Below are 15,970 nucleotides of genomic sequence, written 5' to 3'. Positions count from 1 at the left end.
ATTTATTATTGACAGCAGGAATTGATGAAATCATCGCTCAGCTCAATACTGTCATCTAGTGTCCGTTCCGTGTCTCACAATGTTTATCCATTGCATTGGAGACAAATGCTAATAAAAAAAATGTGAAAAAAAAATCCCAAAAATATATACATAAAAAACAACGCTGAATAAAATTTAACCCCACAAAAAACAAACAAAAATATTCCTCGCCAGAACTGAAACGTTCAAACTGCCATGAAAACGGTTTATGATAAAACGTGTTACATTTTGAATTAGGCTTACGTACAAACTGATTTATTTAATCTCATTTTATTTATTATAACTTTTTATTTTCTATTTATTTTTATTTTGAAAGGCCATTTCCGCTTTACCCCTCTTGAGCATGCGCACTTCTACTAACGAACAGCGGTAGTGCCGAAAAACATGGCGTGCCCCGCTAGCCGGCTGACTACACGCCTGCTGGGAACTTCAGTTTGTCCTGGCCGGTTCAGCAGCCGTGTTGTCGCCACTTCAAGCAGACATGGAGGAGCTCTCCAGGCGGCAGCCTGTCAGCCTCACCGGGGAGGGATAGCAGCCAGCCTGAGCTCCTGGGCTCCCCGTCATTCGGTGACATTGAGGGCTCTGACAGGTGAGAAGACTTGCATAACCGCAAACAAATTGTAAAAGAGGCTAACAAAGTAGTAGTTTTTAATAAAACCTAGCTTTGATCTCGAGGGAGTGGAATGACGTGTGTTGTTTCTCTGCATTTATCAAGTCAGCTAACCTTGGTGTAGAGATGATGCAACAGCTGCTGTGAAAGTTCTGGTAGAAAACCCTGAAGGGTCTGCATCACCTCTGCAGCTGGCCATTAAACCCCTCTGACATCAGAGCAGATCAGAAACCCTCTGCATCTGCAGAAAATGCAGGGCTGCCAACTTTTCACCAAACCTTGGGGGGAGATTTTGAAATAGTTTGGACAGGAAACCCTGTCAGGGTTAGATGAGGATGGGAGCTTCAGAGGATTTAACTGAAACAAAGTGGCAAAATGGGGCATTTTTATAGCACAGTAAATATTACTGAGTAACAATAAGTGATCTGTAGTTATGTGGAACACTTTTTTTTCATAATATACATTATTTTCTACATTCTGGTGATTTTTTGAGAATTGAAGTAAAGAAGAAAGGGCTCCACTAAAATACTTGCATCTTAAATATACTTTAAACTAAGAATTTCACAACTTAGTTCATTAATTATTATCTGCAGTTCAATCATATTAAACAATGGGAAACTAATAAGCTATTACTGGATTACTGGCAGTGATACTGGAACCAGAGCAATCGAAACCTATGCAAACTACACTGTATGAGTATTTTGTTATAGGCTAAGGATTAAAAAGCTTTTTTCATTATGTGATTAGTTTTCATACCATTTGAAAAAAACAGTTAAATAATTCAGACTTTCTAGGAGGCTGTAGATTTTATAAAAACTCACCAAGACAGGAGACAGCTCTTCTCTGGATGTTTCAGTTTGGAAGGTGTGATGGAAATTAAGTTTTTAAACATATTTAATGTAACAAAATAAAGATAAATGAATATGATAAGTAATAATAAAAGAAGAACATCGTTGTGGTTCCTCCTCTATGAATCCAGGATAACTGAGTTGTTCTGCACATCCTCTCTGGATGTGGTTGGTCTTTTCTTTGGTGGCTGATCTTTAAAAAAATAAAAAGTAATGATTCTTTTTCTTTTTGTGGACCTCCTATGGGTTTGAGAGGCAAACCTGGAAGCTTTAAGAATTAAGATATTTGTGTTGGTTTAATTACTCCTAAATGCCAACAGGAGATTATTAAACTAGACTGTGCAATAATTATTTAACTTGTGAGTAAAACATGGACTTAAACTGGGATTTTAACCAGGTAAAGAGAAACAAACCATTTCATGTTATCCTACCCTCAGTCTCCACTTCAATAATTTAGGCTAGCTGCTGTATTTTTTATTCATATTTACTCAAGCACTAGATTGCTTAAAAATCTTCAATAATTTACAAAGAGAATTGTCCTAGTCCAGATGAGACAAGATTAACATGACATACCTCGTAACAACTGTCTTTTTTCAAAACCTGGCACAGTGGTAATCTGGACTCGATATGAACCTGGCATGTCCTCATGTGTTAGCATTGTTAAATTAACAACGCAGACTGGATTTTGATCATCATGGTATTTTTATACATAAATAGGTGGAACAGATCTGAGTTTTAAGGTCTCATTTTTTAGGGTGAGAAATTGGGAATATGGAATAAGAGTATGTGATGACACTGGGATGGGTGAGTCTCACTCCCAATTGGTGAGAGTTGACAGCCCTGGAAATGTAATGTACAAACATCTAGGGATCTATAAATAAAAATACAAAAACATTTTCTGTTTAAACAAGCACTTTGTGACTTGAGATATACCAGGATATAGGATAAAGCTGTCTGCTTATTACATGTTATGACATGACTAAAAATATGACTTTATGTCGCTGTAATTTGATCAAAGTACTCATAGGTCCATTTGTTGTGGCAACATAATTTTTTTTTTATTCACTTTTGTAAGGTCCACATTTGTGTGACCACTTTTACTCTCATTTTTTGCTGCTGTAACACCACAATTTCCCCATTGTGGGACAATAAAGAGATTTTCTATTCTAAATGTATATATGTGCATATATGACCGTTATTAATAAATATGTAAGATAATTAAGTTATTAATTATGGTTTGCCATATGTAGAGAATTAATCACTAAAATGGTTCCCATTTTTTATGTGTTTTAGGAATCTGGTTATTTATTTCTATTATCGGAAGGCTTCCATATCAGTTTGATAATGTTTCTGTAGAAGTATTAAACATTCATAGGTTTTTTTTATGCACAATAAAAGCCTTTAATCACCTTTTATTTTTATTTTGTCCTTTTATGCTCCATTATAGGCGTGAAATGTCCCCATGGCATGAGCTGCCACTCTTTCCACACCAGCTGCAGATTGAAAAACAAGCAGGACCTCTATGAGATCTTGGGTGTCGCTCGCAGTGCCTCCCAGAAAGAAATCAAAAAGGCTTATTATCAGGTCTAAAACACATTCAAACACTTTTCCAACCCTAAAACAAACTTTAATACAAAGGTTATTACATTTAAATTGTGGTTTTTTGCCGTTACTTTTACACATTTATCATCATCAGCTGGCGAAAAAGTACCATCCAGACACAAACCCAGATGATCCAGAGGCAAAAGAGAAGTTTGCGAAGCTGGCTGAAGCATATGAGGTACAACATGTCTCCATTTCTTTAGAGTACATATTTAAAATTCAGTTATTGAAAAGAGAGCTTGCAGGTTTAGTTTACAATTTATCCCATTCATGTGTTTATTTCTCCAGGTTTTGAGCGACGAGGTGAAGAGAAAACAGTATGATACCTACGGAGCAGCAGGCTTTGACCCGAGCCGAAGTGGAGCGGGCCATCAGCAGTACTATAGGGCAGGGGGGACCACCATTGACCCTGAAGAGCTCTTCAGAAAGATTTTTGGAGAGTTTGCTGGGGGGATGGGCTTTGGAGACATTAACAACATGTTTGACCAAAGGCCTGAGGTAACTAATGATATTGGATTAAATACAGAGATGCAGTGGCTCTCATTGTTAAAAGGGGGGGGGGACGTTTTTTGTGATATAAAACATGAGACCATATTGAATGCTTCTCAAACCTTTTCCATCATTGATTTGGTAAATATTCTGCAGTATGCATATAAGCAGATCTATTTGAGGACAAAATAAAAAACTTGGCTTAGTTTTCATCTAATTAAGTATTTGTTTAATAATTAACTGAAATATATATACTGTAAAACATGAAAGAACAACCAACTTACAGCATTAATTAAAACAAAACTGCACAAAATGTATAAACATTTAGGATGGAAAACCTTCTTTGTCTGTATATATGCTCCAGTTAGATCTCCTCAAGTAGCATAATTTAGGCTTCAACTGGATTTAATTCGGTAAAACAATCTTCTATTAATTACATTTTGCTATACCATTGATTATATATATAAAAAATAAGCAACTAAATTGATTATCCAAATGATTAATAGTTGGAGCTATGGCTGAAAGGATTAATTAGGTTAATTGTGATTAATCTATTATTAGAACAATTGTCAAGTCATTCCCTAGAATCACTATCTAGAGCAGGGGGTTTTCCTGGTCATATACACTAGTAAGGGAATCACAGGAAATTTAACTGTGAAAAAGGCTGAAAGAAAGAGCCGGGCTGCAAGCGATATGAAATTCATGCTGGTGCCATATGAAAAAAATTCTGGCTCATATTGTTGTCTTGCACCTTGCATGCATTTTAAAGAATCTAAACCACTATAAACTACATATGACATCTAAATTACCCTTTTTCATTTTTTCTTCTCCATTTTGACTATTCGAGAAGAATAAATGATAAAATAGGAAGATTCGATGGCTGCAGGCCTAGTTGGAGCCCTAGTCTGCCCTGCTGTAGTCCTGTAAAGATTGTGAGGCTCATCCTCAGGAGACCCTCAGGACTTTTGGCTAGCTTAGGTTATCTCCATCCATCCTTACTTTGTTCCACTGAGTATTGATTGCTGGTGAAATGTGCTTTATACCCTTCTGCAAACTGTTAAATGTGTACAGTGAAATGATGTTCTTTCTCTGTACACTATGGCCTCAGAAAAGAATGTAAATGAGCAAGTCTTCAAAATCCTACAAGGAGAGTCAAAGTTTCTAATAAAGTACATATACTCCTCCTTTCAATTTGTTTTAGTGAAGTTTTACCAGGTATCTAATAAATAAGTCACTTTAAGTTCTGAAATGATTCACCATGAGTCTTCTGCATACTTTTGAGATCCACTGTCCTTACCTTTAAAGCTTAAGTCGTTGAAAATAACTTTTTTAGTAACATTAAACAAAATAATTGTTTTAAAATGTGCTTTATAGTGAATCCTCCTCTGTTCTCCTACAGTATGTAATGGAGCTCACTTTTTCTGAGGCAGCGAAGGGAGCAAGTAAGCAGCTGAGCGTGAACATTGACGACAACTGTCCAAGGTGCGATGGGAGGGGCAATGAGCCGGGCACTCGGGTGTCTCAGTGTCAGTACTGCAACGGGACAGGAGTGGTGAGTTTTGGACTACATTCAGAGCCCTTTAAGCCCCTCAGGTTGAACCATCACTGAGAACTTATCTGTCCATCCTGCTGCAGGAGACCATCAGCACCGGTCCTTTCATGATGCGCAGCACGTGTCGGCGATGCAGTGGGAAAGGGAGCATCATAAACACACCCTGCGTTTTGTGCCGAGGGTCGGGCCAAACCAAAAAGAGGCAGACTGTGACGGTGCCGGTTCCTTCAGGTGGGTTCTTACCTTCTGATGATGGATAAATCAAGTTAATATGTTTGGAAATCTTTGTCTTGAGTGAAAAAACTTTTCTTTTGAGATTCCTCGCCTGTGTTTAGCTCGTGTTCGGCTAGGCTAGCATCAAGTTTGAGGCCTCCAATGTGTTGATTTTTTTGCAGGCGTGGAAAATGGTCAGACTGTGCGCATGGCAGTAGGATCAAAAGAAATTCTTATAACATTTAGGGTAAGTTCTTAACAAACGCCGATGTCTTTTTAAAAACGTTTTTGCTGTTATATAATGAATCATATTTTACTTTTCTATAATAAAGTGTGTCAGTCAATCCAGGATTTGTACACTGTGATATATTTGATCTTGCAGGTCCAGAAAAGCCCTGTATTTAGGCGAAACGGAACAGACATCCACTCAGATGCTTTAATCTCTGTAGCCCAGGCCATACTTGGAGGCACAGCCACAACACAGGGCCTGTATGAGACCATCAGCATAGCGGTAAGTGAGCCATATACAGATTACCCATTAAGAATATCTGTGGAGCGTTTCACACATTGGACTTTAATGTGCCAGTTAAACTGTCTTTGATTTTACTCTTTGCTATCATGTTTGTGTGTTTTATGTGGTATGGTTACAATCTGCTTTCCTCTGTTTCCCCCAATATACACAGTTTCTTTGTGGGTGATAATAAAAAAAAAAAAATAAAGCTCAGGTTATACTTCTTATATGGTTGTATACTCTAATATCACAGACTTGATCAGTCCAACTGTTGTCTGTTTCAGATCCCTTCCGGATGTCAGGCTGATCAGGTGATCCGGTTACAGGGGAAGGGCATTCGGAGGATGAACAGCTACAGTTATGGAGATCATTATGTTCACATCAAGATTAAAGTGCCTACGTAAGACCCGTACATGTGTGTTGACCCCTATCAAGCTTCATTGTTCCGCTCAATTTTGATTTCGTCTTCCTTGTCAAAGTAATATCAACTCTGTAGTTGATCAGATTATTGACTTGAATCGGATAGTAATCAATGATGGGAGATAAAGGTGATGGAAAGGAGGCATTTAAAGCTGAAAACTTGGAGCTTATCATCAAAGATAAAGCAGCATAAACACCAGTGGAAATGTGCAAAAAGCTTTACATAGAGGGGCTTAAATAACATGCTTCAGCCTACCATTTATTTACTTTTTAAATTAATTTTCCTCTTACATATTTTATCATCTTTGCCTGTTCATTTGATGCTTCAAATCTATATCTGTCATTGTAGGAATACATTTAGAGTTCCCTATTTATTACATAAACTTTGGGTCATTTTTATTCACAATCCTTCCAGGTTTAAAAGTTTTTAAATAAATAAATACAATGAACTTAGGAATAATTTTAATCATTATTATAGCCTTCTTTAATATGTCACCCTGACTTAGAAATATTAAAAAAATGGTTCATTAACATGTTCATATTTTGAGAGATTTTGGTGAGAATTGGTTTCATTTGGCTCATACTGCCTTCTCATGTTGTCTCCTTTTCCTGCAGGAAGTTAACTCGAAGGCAGCGTTCGCTGCTGCTTAGCTATGCAGAGGAGGAGACGGATGTTCAGGGGTCTGTCAACGGTGTCAACCCTTCAGCAGGTCAGTAAGATGGTTCCGATGTATTAGTGTAAATAAACCTGTATAATGTCGACTCAAACCTAAAATGACTTTTAACTGATTAGTATATCGATTCCAACACCCAGCTACACCCTTTTTGGAGGGGGGTTGGAATACTTGAGTTGGATATTTGGAAGAATCTGCAATAAAAATATTAAACAAGCAGGATTGTTAAGTTAAAAGCATTACAGACCAGTTAATGTGATGCTTCTATTTGCAGATTTTCCACACTAAAATGAAAAGCATTAAGCATCAGAAACTTTGATCTGATGTTTCAGCCTGTCCTTAATAAATGTCCCTGTCTTTTAAAGTCTAGTTAAAGTTGCTTTTCCGAATTGTTAGCCAGATATTTTGGTACTGAAATAATTTGCCTTCTTTGGTATAATATTCAACCTTCTACAATTTATAAAACACATCTGTTTGTTTTGAGACATTATTACACTAAGCAATGGTGTATAACCAGTGAGGTATGATAGTGAACAATCTTTAAAAGGACATTTGACAGTTTTATCTTTTGAATTCTTATCAGAGGTAAACCATTTGGTCCAAATCAAGCTTTAGTGATCCAATGTTGTTGAGATCTGCCATGTTGGTCCCTCCCCTAATAAAATGTCTTCTCTGTCCAGGAGGGGGCAGCAGCACCTCAGAATCCAGCACAAAGTCGACCTCATCTAAGGAGGAGCCGCAGGACAAACAGAAGGAGGAAGGAGGTTTCTTTTCCAAACTAAAGAAAATGTTTAGCTAACACGCAGCAGCAGGTCAGATATTTAAAATCCTCCCCTGACAGAATGATGGATGTTAAAATTATTATTTTAACCAACATTAGCAACACAGGAACAAAGGTCTCGTGTGGCTGTGCTTATTTTTACTCTTCCCATTCTAATTTTGCAGATGACACAAAGGAAGAAACAAATCTGCACCTACAGACTGGACGGCCGCAACGCTTTCTGTGAAAATGAAGCCTAAAATGGTTCGGCCCATGTGGCGTTTGTTGTTTGTAGGAAGAAGTACTGAAATATCTAAAGCAGATGTTGGCAAACTGGCGTGGTCTATCTATCCACACACCCACTCATATTTCACTACAGACAGAAAGTGGAAAAGGAACTCAAGATCAATAAAGCAATGAAAGAAAGTAGAGGCAGCTGAGAACTGTTGCGCTCTTGTTGAAGCAGCTTCATAGATGGAAATACTTCATTGTGACAACTTCCTACAAATAAACTGTATAAATGAGAAGCTTATTAAAACATGAACGCTCGTCTAATTTCATGGTTCTACTTTAAATATTGCACATCGTTTTACCCTAAGTTAGATTAGATATGATGGAATAATTTATCCCATATGTTTAAGCCCAAAGCAACATCCATTCCACACAAGTGTTTATATAGAAATAGTTTATAGGTATATGTTGTTTTTTCTAAGGCTGCGGTTTACACTTAAATCATAAGCTTCAACCATTCAAATGTTTTTATTGTAATGAGTTAAGTTTTTTTTCTGTTGCAAAGACTTATGAGAAATAAAACTGAAAAGGAAAGTTCAGTTACCATTTGTATCTCCTTTACTGTAGAGTGTCTGACTTTGACTTTTTTCGGGGAAAGAAGAGGATTTAACAGCACTATTTAAAATAAACCTGACAGACATTTTTGTGTGTAACAGCCATGGTCTCAAAGTGAGGCCATGATTACAGGATTATTGGATGATGAGCTTCGTCAGTGTGGAGCAAGCTAGGACAAATAAAGAGACCACAGGGAGAAGCCGCAGGGTTTTTAGCTTAAAAAAAAAAAAGAACCAAATAAATCGGTCAGACCACACAATATTACCTTGAGGAACACCCACTTTTTCATAGAAGTGAAGCGAAAATCTCAGACTGGGCTTGCTGCCTGGCGATGCACTGGATGTTTCTGCTGGGGATGGCAGGTTGAGAAGATCCTGATAAACTTTGTTTTCAGTGAATTCCTTCTGATCACACACAACCAGTTTTAATGTTAAAGTCTGAAGTCTGTACTCGTTTTACCCTCAAAATTAATTTTATGATAAATGTTATCCATCCATTCATCCATTTTCTGTCACGCCGTATCTCTGTTGTGGTTGCAAGGGGTGCTGGTGCCCATCTCCAGCTGTCTATGGGCGAGAGGTGGGGTACACCTTGGATGGGTCACCAGTCCATCGCAGGGCTGATAAATGTTATATTAATCAAAAATGTTTTAGCTGTTAAAATTATTTGCTTTGTTTTTTATCATTCAAAGCCCTTTAAGTTGCTTTTTTGTTAATGCTGGAAGCATTTTATGTTGTATTCTTTCATGTACAACTTAATTAAAATTATAGTGCTATTCATTTAGACACTTCACATATAAATTTTATATATATATATATATATATATATATATATATATATATATATATATATATATATATACACACACACACACTTCTTTCTAAACTGATGCTACATGAAAAATGTAAAGAGTTATTACAAACCAGAAATGATACCATTAAAGAAAAGCCTGTAACATGACTGTTTTATTAGGATTAAGGCCTATTGGAGGTTAATCAGGAGGTAAGCTATCTGCAGGTTTACATGAATGTTGGTGAAGTTGCTGTGTTATGTATTTCATTCTATCCCTCAACTGCTGAGGAGCATCTTTTTAATCTCACACATTTCTATAATGACAATAAAGGCACTATTGCAAGAGATTCATTATCCTGATCATTTCCGCTGTGCTGCAGATTTCCTCTGTGCCTTGTCTGTTAGTGCAGTCAGGAAACAGAAGCTGTAATGAAACTGCAGCACGTCACACACTTTAGACCAGAAGTGTCCCGTCAGTCTCTGGAAGATCCAGTGCTGAGCCAGCCAGTGATCCAACAGCTTTAGCACCACGAATCCGGCACAGGACATCACAGCCAGCTGGAGGTAGCCCATTGTGCGCGCGTCCCCGCGCTTCAGTTGCACGCGAATCCCTCTGTACAGAGCTATGGCCACGTGACATCCCAGCGCCACCTCGAAGCCTCGCGCGTGAGCAAGAGCCAGGCCGTAGCTGGCAACGGAGCAGAGTTCAATGACCGCTGCGCGTGCCGGGCGCCACTTCCCTGGCGCGCGCTCTATGTAGTCAATCCACGCAGGAACCCACGCAAAGATCGGCAAAGTGAGCCACTGGTCCAGCACCGCGGGAGCGCGCCGGAGCGTTGCGAGGCGCGTCCACTGTACCGGTGCGTAAAACACAGCCATGAGGGCAAAGACCTGCCTCAGGTAGCAGCTTTGCTCCGTTTCATTAGCGGCTTTGCTCCAGAGCAGCCAGTACAGTCCCATGAAGATATAACCAAGGTTAACCACACAGTTGAAGGGCATTGCTAAGAACGCAGGCAGGTTTTCAGCCCTGTTTTCTGCATAATGCTCATAGTTCAAGTCCACTTCAACTTCACTGAACAGGTTCGTATTTGCCAGAGCAACACAAAATATGAAAATCACCATTACGTGAAGCAGAGCCGACCTCATTCTTCCTATAAATGGCAAATATATTCCATCGACTGGAAAGAAAATGGACAGAGTGAATAATGCTGACACTAACAGGCTTTAGGATCAAACGCAGCAGCCTTGTTTATTTCCTTGTTTCAGAGTCATGTGTTTTGTTTCCAGGTTTTGGATTGGCTGTGTGCTACTCATACTGTCCCCCGATGGTCCGCCATATCTTTTTTTAAATTGCAGTTTATAAAAAAAAATTAAAGTTTTTAATTAAAGTTTTATTAAAGTTTATGTTATTAATACATACTCCGTTAATGAATCAATGCAAACTATTGAGTTTCCTTAAATATGAAACTTTTTAATTTTCAGTCTGGATGATTAGTTGAAATTGACTATAAAAGAGTTGTGAATTGGGCTACATAAATAAAATGATTGAAATTTAACTTAAAACAACCCTGAAAAGCTGCAGCCCTCTTGCCATCATAAAATGGCTCATGTAAAAAACCCACAGTTTTTATGTTTGTCATTATTAGTGATACTCTATGCTCTCACTTAAACTTCTGATTTCATAATGTGTATAGAGGACCAATCCTGCCATGATTGAATAAAAATGTATCGGAGTCCCTCAGTCGGATCAAGCATTTGCTAGATTCCGCTGACTTCGCAGAGCTTGAATATCCAACATCCAACTTTAAACCAACTTCACCGCTGTCCTTAGTGACTGAGATAAGAATTTGGGCCGCTTCCTCCATATTCTGAAAAACTACATTGTCGACATCTGTGTCCACGTGTGCCGCTAACTGAAACACACGGTCTTTCAGAGTGTCCAAACGAAAAATAATAAAGTCAACACTTATAACTTTAACCCTCTAAGACACACACCTCTTAATTTGCATAATAAAGCAGAAATGCATACAGAAACGTAAAAAGGGCAGGCAGAAAGAAATAGCGGCGAAGAAATAACTAGGGTAAAAAAATACAAGGGAAGAATAAACCAGAAAAATATTATGCACATAAATAAATACTTAAAGAAATAATTAATAAATAAATAAAAAAAGCTGAAGATTATAACATGTAATAAATAAATAAGGTAAGTATTACAAAGGGTAAAAAACAAAGAAGCTAATTAAAAGAGATATATGCATTTACGATTCACTCTATAATTAAATTTCTATCTTGATTATTGTATTTTTTGGGGGGAATTAATTGTATGCTTATTTAGTTTAGGAGCATTTATTTATTTCTGTATTTATTTTTAATTATGGCAGGATTGGTCCTCCATAAATGTAAAGCCGGATCAAGAAACTAATAAAGTACTACTAGTGAAAGAGAAGAAAAAAGGTATTTGTAATACAAATAAATTACCACAGGTGGCAGCATTTAGTTTGCAATCGCTTTTCTGTTTTCATAATCACAGCTACAATAACCATTTTGCTCTACATGCTTTGTAAGCTGGGCTCTTTGTTTAATGTGTCTAAACAATCATATGATTACTGTACACAGGTCTGACCACAACTCGAGCTTTATAAAAACATTTAGGCAAAGCAGATTTTTTTAAACAAAAAGACCTAGAAGTAAAGGAAAAGTAAAACTTTAAATATCACTGCACACAGATTACAACAGTTGCTTTCTAATGGAAGTTTCAGTAAAAATACGCTCAACCTGTTGAGAATATTTTGATCGGAGGCATATTTTCATGACTTATCAACAAAGTATAATATCTGTAGTATTTCTAGTATTTAGGTGGAACAATGTTGCGATCTAATGTATTCAGGTTCTCAAAAATCAAAATAAAATCAAAATTTCTGGAATTAAATTGCTTCTCTCTGTACTTTTTTTTAAGCTTGTATAGATATTAAAATCCTACATAGAGCATCTATCTATGAGTAAGTTAAGCAAATCAAGCGTATTGAAATACAAGGCAACTTTTTGTTATGAAAAAACTATGAAAATGGTTTCCGTATTGAACCCTTTTATGTAAAAGTTTATACACTTGTAGTGCTGCAGTATATCAAATCTCACTGAGTGCAGGATCAATCAACTGTTTTCTAGCATCGGTATCAGTCACTGACTTAATCACATTCCTCATTTCCAACGTTTGGGTGAAACTTTCACAGAAAACAATGAAATTCAAACTGTTGATGTTTGAATGAAAAAGACCTGTCAAAAAGTTTCTGGAAGCAACTAAACCATTATGGACTGAGTCATCTGGACTGACCACTGTGGCCTTGACTATACAAACTGAGGAATAAACATTAAAATGAACTCATTTGTTGTATTTGATAGATACATGAGAGCAGCTACACATGACTTGCCATTGGACAAGAAAGAAACACCAAACTTGCAAAGCTGTGTTACATGATGACAAGCTGACATGTGGTGTTAATCATGACTGAATTTTTACTCCTTTCTAAATCAGAGGTGGTTTATTTTTCCAATCAGAATCTTAAATCTTGTCGTCTAGTCAAAGTTCCCCGCCTGATGAGCTTAAACAGACACACATGTGAAAGCTAAGTAGCCAGAGTGTCAAAAGCTCAGACACTTAAAATTCTTTGGTAGTCTTTCAAGTCATACTCTTTAAACCATAACACAAAGAGGCCAACGTTACATCTTTATTTTATCAGTTTATGGTCGAACGTAAGGACAAACTGAACTGGAGCTTAAGAAAACAAAAAGTATCAGTGCTACTGATTTCACTTCAGACATTGTATTCGCCATTCATGAAGGACTGCTTAAATGTCCTTTCATTTTAAGGTCTTTAAGATGGTCGCCATTCCACCATTCCCAGTTTTATTGAAGTCATGATAGCCATAAAGTTAATTAAACCCAGCTTATTTATATATTACCAATTCACAATATCTTATTTCAAGACAAGCATAAATCAATTATGTTCATAGTTTGATATACATTACAACGAATATCTGAAGACCACAAAAATCACATGTGGCGTTCCCCAAGGGTCCATCTTAGTGTCCGTCCTATAAATATCTACATACTCCTCCTAACTTTGATATACCATAACTATCCAGACAACACACAGCCATACATTATGATATCACCATATGACTATGAAGCCATTAATGTGCTTGGTAAATAGGTAGGAGAAATCAATGTCAGTTTACCAGCATTTAACCAAAAGTAATAATTTTTAAATAGAAGGAAAACCATTCAAAAGCTTCAAATAATATAACTAAAACCACCAATCAGGCTGAAAATCTGGGTTTAGTGATTGACTCAGACCTGAATCTTCAGAGGCACGTAAAGAAAGTAACAAAGTCAACCTTCTATCACCTAAAGAAGGATTACACGTCTAACATCTCAGCAGGACCTTGAAAAACTAAATCATGCATTCATGTTTAGTAGAATCCAGGGTAATCAATTCAAAATTAGCGGGGTCCGAATAAAGAAAATCAACAACCAGTAAAGGTCTAGAGACATTTTTAATTATAATCTGTTACTTTAAACAGAATTTAACACTGAAATAAAAAAGCATGGTTTTTACGGCATCCATGTTATACATTGAATTTTTAAATAATGAAATATATATAAAAAATGTTTTTTCCATTTTAAACTCTAAAGTGTCTTTTGAAATAGAGAATTGTCAGTTCAGACACTTATTTTATAAGACACCTGAACTGACCGTTTGTTATTTCTTCCTTTTTCCCGGCTCAATGAGAGAAGTGGGCTTTAAGCTGCCCTGAAAGGCTTTAAACCTGGTTTTGAATGGCGACAAAGCCATTCTCAAGCACTATATCAAGGTGCTCATTTTGAGCCTGGATCGATATTTATTTTTGATTATATTCATGGTGGAGAATCCTGCTTCACAGCAGTAACATACTCAAAATGTGCAGGGTCATCTTTGAGCACACCATTTCTCTTCATCTTCTCCTTCTTTCCCATCGCCCGGCTTGCCACAGGTTTGCCTTCTGTGTCTAGAAGGGGCTCGAAGGAGTGACCCAAACTGACACAGCTCATTGGCTAACATATAGCCTGGTCCCGGCGCTCCTTTACCGTATTAACAGGAGAAACGGTGCAAGTAAAGTTAGACACTGTCATCCGACAACATGCTGTAATTTATAAATTTTTTAAATCGGGTTGGGTCCGGATTAGCCATAATCAATTACTGCAATGTCTTCATGAGGGTCCCTAAAAAGATAATCAGACACCTACAGTAGATCGAGAATGCTGCTGCCCGTGTCCTCTCTAAAACTTAGAAAGTGGAACACATTTCCCCAGTTTTGAAATTGTAACATTTGCTCCCTATCTCTTAGAAAACAGACTTTGAATTTTTTTTTTGTTCTATAAATCATTAAACAGCTTAGCTCCAAAATATGTTACAGCAGTGGCCTAGAACTTTATTCCTTGAGGGCAGGTATCCTGAAATTTTTAGATATATGCCCCACCCTAAACACTTGGCTCAAATGGCTAAATTAGGTAACTAGCGGGAGTCAAACTTTGCAAATGAGCTCATACAATGTGTTTGTGAGAGTCACATCTAAGCCTAGGTTCACATTCCAGGCCTTGATGCTCAATTCTGATGTTTTTGTAAAATCTGATATTACTGTGTGGTTGTTCAAATTTCCCAAAAAGTGACTTTTATGTGATCTCCTGCATGAACTGCAGTTACACAACTTAAGTGTCCAGCATGCACAGAAGAGGGCAATGACATCATAAGTAGGAAGAGTACTCTGTGTTTATGGAAGTACACATGGATGCTACTGCCGGAGTAGGTACCAGATCTACTCGGGTAGTCAGATCTGATCTGGGCCCTGCCCCTTCTTATAACGTCATCATATGTCAACGCCAATTGGACAAACTGTACTACACCTATTTCTTAAGAATAAGATCTCTTTTTTAGTCTAAACACATTATTACATATATTTGCAATTATTTTACATTTAATTGCCAATCTAAAGTAGCAGAAAGTAGAAAACAATCATAGTCACTCATGAAGAAAAGTATTGCATTAAGACTGAGCTCTGCCATTTACCAAGGTGACACCAAAACTCTCAGTGCTTCTTCTAATTCTCTTTATTAAGATCTGAGGGCAGGGGAGGACGAACTCTTAAAGAAATGACTTTTGTATAGATTTTAGACAAAGGAAGGCCAACCTGTTAGCTATTGAGCACAGCTAGCTACAGCACTACCCAGCTCTCCCTCTTTTTAACATGGTCAGGTGACCAGATTCCTGAAATCCAATCTGGGGACATTTCCAGCTTGTAAAAATAAATACGTATCATCAAAATTAAACTAGGGAATGCGGACAGTGATCCTTTCATACATTTTTAGATATTGCTTTTATATATAAACAGCAAAAAATTTTAAATCCAGGAATGTGCCTCACCTATTCCTAAGTTTAATAGAATCTTTATTAGTGCCATCTGGTCATTCAGTCTTCTCTGTCTCTGCCCATCTCCTTTTCTTTGTAGCTGACTTCTACTTTTCCATCTATTTTACTTATTCTAAGTAGATTTTTCTTCTATCCTTCTCTTTATCCATTC

General features: G+C 37.2%; 2 protein-coding genes across 2 annotated transcripts; one reads left to right on the top strand and one right to left on the bottom strand.

Annotated features, from left to right (window-relative positions):
* Positions 1 to 418: 418 nt before the first annotated feature.
* On the top strand, positions 419 to 8,799 carry LOC107090055 (dnaJ homolog subfamily A member 3, mitochondrial-like). Its single transcript, XM_015383215.1, has 12 exons — positions 419 to 628; positions 2,945 to 3,081; positions 3,194 to 3,277; positions 3,388 to 3,597; positions 4,988 to 5,140; positions 5,224 to 5,371; positions 5,536 to 5,600; positions 5,736 to 5,864; positions 6,149 to 6,264; positions 6,900 to 6,994; positions 7,639 to 7,770; positions 7,904 to 8,799. Exons 1-11 carry the CDS (start codon positions 424 to 426, stop codon positions 7,755 to 7,757), a joined length of 1,461 nt encoding a protein of 486 aa, XP_015238701.1. The 5' UTR covers positions 419 to 423; the 3' UTR covers positions 7,758 to 7,770; positions 7,904 to 8,799.
* Positions 8,800 to 9,458: 659 nt separating this feature from the next.
* On the bottom strand, positions 9,459 to 10,579 carry tmem187 (transmembrane protein 187). Its single transcript, XM_015383222.1, has one exon. It carries the CDS (start codon positions 10,500 to 10,502, stop codon positions 9,717 to 9,719), a length of 786 nt encoding a protein of 261 aa, XP_015238708.1. The 5' UTR covers positions 10,503 to 10,579; the 3' UTR covers positions 9,459 to 9,716.
* Between the last annotated feature and the right edge of the window lie 5,391 nt (positions 10,580 to 15,970).

Source organism: Cyprinodon variegatus, unplaced genomic scaffold (genome assembly GCF_000732505.1).
Source record: "Cyprinodon variegatus isolate N-32 unplaced genomic scaffold, C_variegatus-1.0 Scaffold278, whole genome shotgun sequence".
Taxonomy (NCBI): Eukaryota; Metazoa; Chordata; class Actinopteri; order Cyprinodontiformes; family Cyprinodontidae; genus Cyprinodon; species Cyprinodon variegatus.
The sequence above is the reverse complement of the archived record's forward strand: the minus strand, read 5'-3'. Positions and strand labels throughout refer to the sequence as shown.

Excerpts from the sequence above, each read along its gene's own strand:
- LOC107090055 (XM_015383215.1), top strand. The coding sequence starts at position 424 with ATGGCGTGCCCCGCTAGCCGGCTGACTACACGCCTGCTGGGAACTTCA. Across the intron at positions 3,278-3,387 it reads AGCTGGCTGAAGCATATGAG|GTTTTGAGCGACGAGGTGAA; the intron begins GTACAACATGTC and ends TTATTTCTCCAG. Across the intron at positions 6,995-7,638 it reads CGGTGTCAACCCTTCAGCAG|GAGGGGGCAGCAGCACCTCA; the intron begins GTCAGTAAGATG and ends TTCTCTGTCCAG.
- tmem187 (XM_015383222.1), bottom strand. The coding sequence starts at position 10,502 with ATGAGGTCGGCTCTGCTTCACGTAATGGTGATTTTCATATTTTGTGTT.